The 12,021-nt window shown below is 40.0% G+C and overlaps 1 protein-coding gene across 1 annotated transcript in view; it reads right to left on the reverse strand.

The window, feature by feature from the left end:
• Positions 1-12,021, reverse strand: part of LOC137629593 (serine-rich adhesin for platelets-like) — a 178,183-nt gene that overhangs the window by 146,194 nt on the left and 19,968 nt on the right. Inside the window, exons 3-4 of the mRNA XM_068361050.1 lie at positions 5,180-5,303; positions 640-787 (exon numbers count right to left, since the gene is read on the reverse strand). Coding sequence (XP_068217151.1) covers positions 640-787; positions 5,180-5,303 — 272 coding nt within the window. The remainder of the gene's footprint in view (positions 1-639; positions 788-5,179; positions 5,304-12,021) is intronic.

The following is a 12,021-nucleotide window of genomic DNA, read 5'->3' on the forward strand; positions in this document are numbered from 1 at the left end:
TAATAGTTGTTCCAGTTTCACTGAAGACATTCCCTATTTCAAAGGACGAAAGGTTTGTGTAAGCATAAGAACTATGATTTAAAAATGGTAAAAAGGATAAGAATTCTATAGCTAGCTTAAGACTAAGTACCTGCTGTCTACTCCTTAACAAAATTATCTGGGTAAAATGGCAAAATTTTATTCATTACCCTTTTGAAGGGGTTCTTTGAAAGTGAAAGTGTAACAAAAAAGTAATCGATAGATGCGACTTCAAAAGAATGAGGTTTTAAAAAGGTAGACAAGGTAGGGATGCAAGCGCATCAACCCCAAATCATTACGACATCCCTTTTTATTCTGTGGAAATATAGCACTGTTGTGCATGGAGAAATATTTATAGTTTCAAATGGACAGGAATATTTCTTATTTCTTTAAATAAGAGCACAAAGATCTCAAGTAGATGCATTGAAATAACCCTATATAGCCACTATGTCAAGACATATAAAGTTTCAAAAGGATACAGAATGAAGTTTCATTATTCATTTTTCCTCTAGATCTATCTCAAAATTGATCAGTACAATACTGATAATAAAATATACTAATCAAAGCTGTGGGATAAAACATTACCAAGATAAAAAGAAATAACCCAATATTTTCCCTTACCTTTACCTCTTCCAGCTTTGAATAATAAACTTTAATGAGAGAATCTTTTCTTTGATTAACCTCTTCAAGTTCCTCCTCAAGGAGAGCAATTTCTGCATCCTGTGTAACAACATTTTCTTCAAGCATTTCCAAAGTTGAAGACTGAAGCCTGTTCAAGAAATACAAAGAAATTCATATCCTAATCTAGATATCTTACCAGATTTGTATTCAATATTTCAAAAAGCTGAAATCAATTTCTTTACTGTACATATATAATCCCCTTGGCAGATTTTAACAATGCATCAATATTATATATGAATTTTATAACTAAACAATGTGAGGGGTGAACCTTATAAAACACATTTAAAACTTCTTATTCAGTATTTAAAATTATGAAAGTGTGATTTTTGTTCTATTAAAAGGTTTATAAATTCTCATACACCAGTCTTCCTGCAAGATGTAGGCTAAGTACAGTGCAGTTGGCCCTTCTCATCTACAAGTATCATGTTCAGAGGCAACCTCTCATAGGGAATTTTGTAGATACCGTAATAGCAGACCATAAACTCTACGCTTATCAAAAATACGTTGGCACAAAGGCTAAAACGTTTTCCCCATCCTTCCTTCTTTTCAATTTCCTGTTAATTTTTGTTAGTCATGCATTTTTACTCTTCATTTCAGTTTAGTTTATTCCTTATACCCTTATTCTCTTCATTAATCCACATTATCCTTATTAACTTTCTTATTCCTTTTCACTCTTATTCAGTATTTCCAACTCTATTCTATATAACTATTAATTCTATTTAACAACAAAAATGCTAAAAGGTTTGTCCTATTCTTCCCTCTTTACTATTCCCTTTTAATTCATCTTTTCATTTCTGTTAGTCATCCATTTTTATTCTTCATTTCAGTCTATCTACGTTCCTTATACACTTTTTTTTATTTCTTATCCTTATTCCCTTTTATTTAGTATTTTCCACAACATCCTACTTGTTCTAGTCCGATTCAATGCATATTTTGTATTAACAAATTTAATACATAAAATTCTATATAAAATTTATTCCCAGTCATTTCCTAAACATAAACCAGTTTCACACTTAGAAAAATCATTTTCATATAAATTTCTTAACAAAAAATGTGCATAAAAAACTTATCAAAAATATTTTATCATAGAACCTCTTTAAGGGGATCTAGAGATGACAATATAGCAGAAAGAGCAGAATAAAGCACACAATTAGTGAGCACTTCAAACATACTGATGTTGACAGACTCCCTCATCCCAGCTGAATTGATAAGACTCCTGTTTCTCCAAATAAGTGCATCTACAATCATAGCTGAATAAGGGTTTGTTCTTCAATCAGTATTTTAACACATGTGCAGGGATATACCTATCAATTATGTTGAACAGGTTTTCATTCATCATCATCTACGCCTATTGAAGCAAAAAGGCCTTGGTTAGATTTCACCAGTTGTCTCTCTTGAGCTTTTAAATCAATACGTCTTATTCATCATCTCCTGCTTCACACTCAGGGTCCTTAACCATGTAGGCCTGGGTCTTCCAACTCTTCTAGTGCCTTTTGGAGCCCATATAAAAAAATTTAGTTAATTAATCTCTCTTGGGGAGTGTGAAGAGCATGCCCAAACCATCTACATCTGCCATGATCTCATCCACATATGGTACTCAAGTGATCTCTAATAGTTTCATTTCTAATGTTATCCTGCCATTTAACTCCCAATATTCTTCTGAGGGCTTTCTTTTCAAATCTACAAAATTTGTTAAATGGTTCACTGTCATACCACGACTCATGTCCATAGAGTAACACCGATCTCACTAAACTGGTATATGGCCTGATTTTTATATGTAATTTCAGACCATTTGATTTCCAAATTGTACTTAACCTAGCCATTTTCTGATTTGCTTTTTTCAATCTTTCATTAAACTCAAATTCTAAAGATCCTGTATTAAGGATCATAGTTCCTAAATATTTAAAGGATTCTACCTAATTAATCATTTCTTCTTCCAATGATATTTCATCTTCCATTGTATACTCCATTCTCATCATCTCTGTCTTTCTTCTATTAATCTTCAGCCCAACCTCATGTGATATTTCATACATTCTGGGGTAAGCAAGCTTTGCAATTCCTGTGGTGTTTTGCTAATAAGGACAGCGTCATCGGCATACTCTGTGTCAGCTAATTTCCTGTTACCAATCCAGTCTAAACCTTCTCCACTATCCCCAACTATTCTATGCATTACAAAATCCATGAGGAGGATAAACAACATTGGTGACAACACATTCCCTGTTGTTCACTGGAAATTCATTTGATAGGACTCCATTAACCTTAACTTTGAACTTGATATGCTCATGAACAGATTAAATAAAATTTACATATTCAAGAGGAACTCTGTAATAATGCAAGACTGGCCACAAAATTGGCCAGTGCACACTATCAAAGACTTTTTCAAATGTCCATTTATTCTACCAAAAGTGGATTTCTATATTCTACAAATTGCTGTACATGTCTTAAAATGAAAATTTGATCAGCAAAACTTGTACCTTTTCTAGGTCCTGCCTTTTCATATCTTAGCTTTTCATCAATCTTTCTTTCAAGTCTCTTTAAATGAGCATACTATATATTTTCATGACAACTGACGTATGATACCTCAGTAATTATTGCAATCAGTCAGATATCTTTTTATTACCATTTTCATCAACACTCCTAGCTCCCATTCACCAGGTTTTGTCTCTTCATGCCACATTCTACAAAACAATCTTGTAAGTATTCTAGGGAGCTGTTTAATTTTCGGCTAGTATCACCTCAGCAGTTATTCCATCGTATCCAAGGGGTTCCAATCCCCTTATGTGTTTCAGTTAGGGCCAAGATATCCAAACTATATTTCATACATTCATTCTCCACTTGCTGTAACTCCCCAATCTGATTCATGGTTCTAATATTCCAATTATCAATTTTAAATTTTTCCCTAGTATTTATAAACCGGGAGATTCGTAGCACCAAGCTGTGTGTGGGAGAGGGGCCATTCTGTTATTTTCACTTTCCATAGACTGACTAAATCCACAGAGGATTCATTGGCTAAATTTATCAAAGCATAACAAGTTCCTTGTGATGCACAGTGCCTGTCTAACTATGGCAAGTGACCCCTGTTGGTCCACATTAATTCTAGAAAGACCAACTTCCAGGCATCAGAAGTAAAAGCCAAAAAGACATTAAAAATCTAATCATGTAATAAAACTTTCCTCAATTCATCATCATTTCTTACTACGCCTATTGACACAAAGGGCCTCAGTTAGATTTTGCCAGTTGTCTCTATCTTGAACTTTTACATCAATACTGCTCTATTCATCATCTCTTACTTCACGCTTCTTAGTCCTCCGCCATGTAGGCCTGGGTCTTCAATCACTTCTAGTGCCTTTTGGAGACCAGTTGAAAATTTGGTGAACTAATCTCTCTTGGAAAGTGCAAACAGCATACCCAAACCATCTCCATCTACCCCTCATCATGATCTCATCCACATATGGCACCTCAGTAATCTCTCTTATAGTTCATTTCTAATCCTGTCCTGCCATTTAACTCCCAATATTCTTCTAAGGGTATTGTTCTCAAATTTACTAAATCTGTTGGATATTGTTTCACTGTTATATCACGACTCATGTCCATACAGTAACACCAATTTCACTAAACTGATATTTAGCCTGATTTTTATATGTAATTTCAGGTCATTTGATTTCCAAATTTAATTAACCTAGCCATTGTCTCATTTGCTTTTTTCAATCTTTCATTCAACTCTAATTCTAAAGACCCTGTATTAGAGATCATAGTTCCTGAATATCTAAACTATTCCACTTCATTAATCCTTTGTCTTTCCAATGATATTTCACCTTCCACTGCATATTCCATTCTCATCATCTCTGTCTTTCTTCTATTTATCTTAAGCCCAACCTCATGTGATATTTTATGCATTCTGGTAGGCAAGCTTTACAAGTCCAGTGGCGTTTTTCCAATAAGGACAATGTCATCGGCATACTTTAGGTCCGTTAATTTCCTGTTAGCAATCCAGTCCAATCCATCTCTGCCATTCCTAACTGTTATATGCAATACAAAATCCATGAGGAGGACAAAAAACATTGGTGACAACACATTTCCTTGGAGTGTACTCCTTTGTTCAATAGAAATTCATTTGATAAAACACCATTAACATTGATTTTGCACTTGCTATGCTAATGAAGAGAATCAAATCTACATATTAAAGAGGAACCATAATAATGCAGGACTCTCCACAAAATTGGCCAGAGCACACTATCAAAGGCTTTTTCATAGTCCATAAATACAATCAAAAGTGGATTTCCATATTCTACACATTGCTGTACAACATGTTTTAAAATGAAAATTTGGTTAGTACAACTTCTACCTTTTCAAAATCCTGCTTGTTCATCTCTCAATTCACACAAAATTAATTCAAGAGGCTAAGTTTGATAGCTAATATAAAAATGACCTAAATCAATAATCTTCAACAATGAAAAATGATAAAAGGAAAACTACAAACCTTTTCATGTTTTCAAAATTATGTTCCCTTTTCTCACACTCTTCAATTTTAGTCTGAAGCTGCCAAATCTCTGATTGTATTTGTGTGTACTCTTTCTCATTTTCCTCCAACAGTTCTCCAAAGGCTGCAATAAGAAAGTTAGATATACTGTACTGTAGTGTTGAATGTACCCCTTGATTTTGAAAGATAATTCCTTATTTAATGAGACATGACTGTCTTAATACCATTAATAAAATGCAGCACTCGTAAATTTTAACAGCAATATCCATTCTGAGATCTATCACTTTTTTACTACGTGTATTTACATTTTTTAAAAATTGGATGTTAATACTAATAAGTACTGAACATGAATGAAAATAGTCTGAAACTGCTCCCTTAAAGACCTTTCAACAAAGAACAACTGCAGTGAAAATAACCCGTCAGTAAAAGAATGATTAGTGCATAAAAGTAAAACAGAACATATCTTAAAAGTTTGTCATTTGTATCTCAGGGCATACAAACTATCATCTTTATTGGGAATAAATAAAGTTATCTAACCAAGCTCAAATAGACTCTGCTTACTGATGCACAATGGGGCAGTCAAATATCTATCCAGAAATATAAGGTCCATTCCATAAAATTGAGTAGGGAAGAGCTGACTTCTGTATGTCTTAAAAAACCTAAAAGCAACATTTCTCCAATTACCAAATTATCAAATAGAAATTTTGACGAAACAATGGCAGTCCTTCCAGGAATGCAATTATTTTCCTCCAAAAACTACTAACTTATAAGACTAATTTGGAAGTAATTTGTATGTTTCCTAAAGATACAAACCTGGAGATATTTATAGGGGACATTACTTTCAGCGTAGCTGAAAGACGTGCCATAAGATTTTAGCGAGGGATAACCACCCCAACCACTAGTTAGCGGGTGGGGTGGGAAGCAGCCAGCTACCACACTCACTCACACACCTGGGCTGAGTACCCACTTTGCTTGCAGCCAGGATTTTCTAGGGGGACAGGGCTGGCGGGCCAATTTGTATAAATAGCTCCAGGTTTGTATCATTAGGAAAAATACAAATTACTTTCAAATTTGTCTTATGTTCCATCACTCTATACAAACCCCTCACTATTTACAGGGGATGACTTACCTCTTAGGAAGGAGGAAGTATGTGCCATAAGATTTTAGCGAGGGATAACCACCCCAACCACTAGTTGGCGGGTGGGGTGGGGAGCAGCCAGCTACCACACTCACTCACACACCTGGGCTGAGTACCCACTTTGCTTGCAGCCAGGATTTTCTAGGGGGACAGGGCTGGCGGGCCAATTTGTATAAATAGCTCCAGGTTTGTATCGTTAGGAAAAATACAAATTACTTTCAAATTTGTCTTATGTTCCATCACTCTATACAAACCCCTCACTATTTACAGGGGATGACTTACCTCTTAGGAAGGAGGAAGTATGTACCATAAGATTTTAGCGAGGGATAACCACCCCTACCACTAGTTAGCGGGTGGGGTGGGGAGCAGCCAGCTACCACACTCACTCACACACCTGGGCTGAGTACTCACTTTGCTTGCAGCCAGGAATTTCTAGGGGGACAGGGCTGGCGGGCCAATTTGTATAAATAGCTCCAGGTTTGTATCATTAGGAAAAATACAAAATAACTTTCAAATTTGTCTTATGTTCCATCACTCCATACAAACCCTCCGCTATTTACAGGGGATGATTTACCTCTTAGGAAGGAAGAAGTATGTGCCAACTGGCTTCTGGCATTTGACATGGGGTTCCCTACCCTACGGTATAGATCAAAGGAGGTAAGAACCCTGCACCTTGCTAAAATTGCCATGCACTAGCGGCCTGCGCAAGCTGCGTGTTTGTGGCAGGTCTAATAATAGGATCTTGAGTCATAGGAATCTGAGAGTACTAAGACTTTACGTTACACAAGGGAAATGGATCTTACCTACAGAGAGGTGAGGTAAGCTGTAACGAGTAACGCGGTGCTGATACCCCAAGAGAGGGGTAAGTGAAGGAAAGAAAAAAGCCAGTCATTCTACTCATTAACCCCAGACTAACCTGAATAACCTCAGTCCTCAACACTCTGCTACTTGTCCACCAAGGAGCTTGAGGCATTTAGACTACTTGTGCAGCGACCACAGGACCTATAGAAAATGTATCCATGTTCCTGTGGGTTATGTATTGCATGTAGTGGGCGGTGAAGGTCGTTTGACACTTCCACATGCCTGCTTGCCATACCTGCACCACAGAGTAGTTCTTTTTGAACGCCAGGGACGTTGCAATGCTCCTGACGTCATGAGCTCTGGGTTGTAATTGTGGAGGAGGGTCAGAATTAAGAGCAAGGTGAATGACCTTGCGAATCCATGATGAGATGGTACTCTTCGTGACCCTCCTCTTGACCTTCCCCAGGCTTACAAAGAGTGCCAGAACGCAGGGGCAATCTGCTACTGTTCTTTGCAAGTAACACCTCAGAATCCTCACTGGGCAAAATACCAGTTGGTCTAGATCTTCAGTTACAGAACGAAGACTCTCTATCCTAAAGGATCCAAATTTAGGATCCGCTACCTCCGGATTTTGAGTCTTAGCAATAAACTCAGGGATGAAGCTGAGAACTACCTCTCCCCATTCCCTTGAATGGGAGATAGACTCCCGAGGCTCAGCGTAACGAGGACCCAAAAATCCCACCTCAAGAGAGCCTAAACTCACGGTTACGAGAGCAAAAAGGGGTCAGCGTAATGAGGACCCAAAGACTAAGGGTTACAGGAGCCCCAAGGCTCGGCACAACAAGGGCCCAAAGGCCCAGAGTCACGAGCGCCCGAGAGCTCAGGGTCACGAGAGCCCAGAGGCTCAGCATGACAAGAGCCTAAAGGCCCAGTTCACGAGAGCCTCAGGGATCAACGCGACGGGAGCCCGAAGGCTCCATGTCCCGAGAACCCAAAGGTTCAGCGAGACGAGAACTTGAAGGTTCAAACAAGCCTCTTCACACCAAAGAGAGAGGAGCAAGCCCAGTTTAACGAGGGGTCAGAAAGGATGACAACGCCTAGGACTTTTCTTTCCACTAGCCCTGAGGGGAGAAGCTTAGTCTTCACCGTAAGTCACACACTGGTTACTAATGCTCTCTTGCGGGCAAGAGAGGTGTCCTCCCGAAAGAGGATCTTGCCTCACACTCCACGCCCTATTGAGAGAAGCATCATCCTCGACATCAGCTGTAGGGGATCAAAAGTCCGACAGACGGGCAGCAACACTAAGGTGGTCAGGTGGTGTGACCACAGAAGAAGGCTCCACCTCTGAGGAAGTCTGAGTGCTCTGCCTCGTGGCATCCAACTAAAGGAGTTCAAACAGAACTTCCTTCAAAGGGGGCCATCAACACCCAGCGAAGACCACATCTGCAATATATCGGAGAAAGCACAGACGCTCCCTGGGGGAAGGGGCGGAACAGAATCACGATGGGGAAATGGTACCATCTTTCGAGGCACAAGGTTGACCTCGGTTTAATAAGGCTGCGCTGCTACTCGGCCGTTCCCAGGAGAGGACCAGCAGAGGAGCAGCTTTAGGAAGAGATCAGGAGGCCAAGGAAAAAGTCAACAATTTCTTCAAATTCGAGGAAGACTGCGAAGGAGAAGAATCTTGCTTAAGACTACTTTTTTCTGCACACAAACCTCTCCCACTGGGAGGCAGAATGCTCCCGACACTCAGGACACATGTTGTCCCAAGCACACGGTTGGCCCCGAAAAGCCAAACAGAGCAAGTGAGGGTCCGTCTCGAGGGCGGACATGAAGGTACCGTAGGAGCGGCCTTTGGGACCAGGACAGGTATGCATGCCCGAAGAAGGAAACACACACACCTGAAAAGAAAAAGCAAACCAGAATTAGTCAAATGGCAAGTCTCAAGGCGGGAGAGAGCAGCAGAGTCCACACTCTACCGAGCCAAAGTGAGTGCTCAGCCCAGGTATGAGTGAGCAGAGTAGCCGGCTAACAGGCCCCCATTCCCGCTAACTAGCAGTTTGGTTGGTTATCCCATGCTAAAATCCCATGGCTCATCTATCAGCTATGCCGAAAGTAAACCACTATAAACAGTAAAGGGAGTGATGGAACAATTGTATCTTTCCTAGTTATACAAACTTGAGTTATTTATAAGGGATTACAGTTCTTCTAGTTTTGTTTTCTATGAAGAAAAAAGGAAATTAATTACTTCATGATGCGTTGCAGGGCAACTGCTGCACATGACTCGCATGCTTGTATCAAGCGCTTACTCACAACACTCTTCTGGTCAAAGACTTGAGGGGCGGTTGAGGCGAGACCTCAGGTAAATGACTCGGGTTTGTATCATCATCTCCTCCTCCTACACCTATTGACGCAAAGGGCCTCAGTTAGATTTCGCCAGTCGTCTCTATCTTGAGCTTTTAAATCAATACTGCTTTATTCATCATCTCTTACATCACTCTTCATAGTCCTCAGCCACGTAGGCCTGGGTATTCAATCACTTCTAGTGCCTTCTGGAGCCTACTTGACAGCTTGGAGAACTAATCTCTCTTGGGAAGAGCAAAGAGCATGCCCATACCATCTCTATCTCCCCCACACCATGATCTTATCCAAATATGGTACTCAAGTAATCTCTCTTATAGTTTCATTTCTAGTCCTGTCCTGCCATTTAACTCCCAATATTCTTCTGAGTGCTTTGCTATCAAATCTACAAAATCTGTTGGCTATTGTTTCATAATCATACCATGACTCATATCCATATAATAACATTTGTCTCACTAAACTGATATATAGCCTGATTTTTATATGTAATTTCAGGCGATTTGATTTCCAAATTTTACTTAACATACCTATTGTCTGATTTGTTTTTTTCAATCTTTCATTGAACTTGAATCCTAAAGATTCTGTTTAAGAGATCATAGTTCCAAAATATTTGAATGATTCCACCTCATTAATCCTTTCTCTTTCCAATGATATTTCATCTTCCAAAGCATATTCTATTCTCATCATCTCTTTCTTCTATTTATCTAGAGTCCAACCTCATGTGATATTTCATGCATTCTGGTAAGCAATATTTTCAAGTCCTGTGGTGTCCTGTTAATAGGGACAGCATCATCAGCATACTCTAGGTCAGCTAATTTCCTGTTACCAATCCAGTTCAATCCTTCTCCACCATTCCCAACTGTTCTATGCATTAAAATTTACCATGCTATTCGGTATATGTATGCCAACAGTTATATTAGTGGATGAGCAACTTGGTGGAGTAACAAGAACTTTGGGTGTGGAGGAAATGCCCCCCTAAATCTTAATGAAGTCACCAGCAGCAGGGTGATGGATTGGGTTTAAGGTGATAGACAATATATCTTGATCTTTACTCCTGATGCCTGGAGGATGATCTTACTGGAATTAGTATGGACCAGCAGGGGTCACTTGCCTAAGATAAGCACTGCACATCCCAAGGAACTGGCTATCCTTTGATGAATTTAGCCAATGAATTCTCTATGGGTATAGTCAGGTTTGTATAGCTAAAAAAAAATACAAATGATATAAAATATGTAGTTTATTCCTATGCAGACACAATCTTCTGAGTAATTTATAATGGGAGTCTTTCTTAGGTGGAGGAAGTCTAGGAGAAGGTAAGAGGTCTACCCTTCTATCTCAACTTACAATTGCTATAGTAATAGCAAAAGATCAAAGTATATAACTTATTAACAGTGTAGCCAGCTTGTAATGCAACAGGGCTTTATGTTACAGTCTAGAGAGCTTTGCCAGGATTAAATGGCCATTAAGTATTGCATATTATTAATACATTCAATATTTCATTCAAGGTATTTGTACTTGCATCAGGGTGGATCCAAGTGAGGGCTTCAAGTCCACTTGACATCCCCCTTGTTACTCATTATAATGCAGAGAATAACGAATGCCTGCCTTAACCTGCTCCTTCTCCCTAGAATACGGATCTAAGGTGTGCAAGTTCTTACTAGCACACCTAGAAGCTTCGTTCTCGCAAGGGGCATTGCGTTTACTGTACTTGATTCAAGCAGATAAGCTCTCCTTCCCTCCTTGTTCGGAGGTAAGGCACGCAACGCTGCATGAGGCCTCTATGCCCGAGATGGAGCAGCACGATCCCTTTCAAATTAGTCTGTGAGAGGGGCTCTACTGCTAACCTGATCTCCCGAGGAAGATAAGCATATCGTCTTCCTCTCCCCGAAAAGCGAGGGTGGACAGGGGGCTAACCACTTGCAAGGTAGGTTCAAACTCAGGTGAGTTGGTACTTATATGACCGGTCTCGTGACAGATCGATCTAGCATAGCGCAAAGCTCTTCACTGATGACGAGACGAGGGAAAAGATGGTAAACTCCTCCCATCCTCTTCATCCAGAGTGGGGCATAGACAAATCTAACTCCCTTCAGCAGAAACCACACAGGGGTGACCACTCAGGATAAGAACGTTCCTGGACGAGGAACATGAGGCTCAGGTGGTGGTGAAGGGTTATCTTCTCTCGGAAGAGTAGACGTGTGTCTCCTCCTCACGGGTAAGCACGGCCAGAGGATCAACTCCCTGCACAACCGCTGGAACATAGCAGAAGCTAGTTCCCGAGACCGCAAGATATCGGGACAAGTCAATCCAGGGAGTGCTCGTCCTCAACTGCTCCCATCCTCCGGCAGAAGCAGGGAGAGCCTCGGGGTGAGGAAGAGATAAAGCATTAGCACTTCAGTATGCATGCATACACAGTCGCAAGACTTCCTGTAGCTTTTCCTTTGACGGACGACCCGTCTGCCCCAAGGAAGACCACAGCATATGAAGTGTCGGTCAGAGGGAAACTCCCCTGCGGAGGAAACTTCCGCTGCTACTCTGGAGGGAG

The sequence above is a fragment of the Palaemon carinicauda genome, chromosome 37 (genome assembly GCF_036898095.1).
Source record: "Palaemon carinicauda isolate YSFRI2023 chromosome 37, ASM3689809v2, whole genome shotgun sequence".
Classification (NCBI taxonomy): domain Eukaryota; kingdom Metazoa; phylum Arthropoda; class Malacostraca; order Decapoda; family Palaemonidae; genus Palaemon; species Palaemon carinicauda.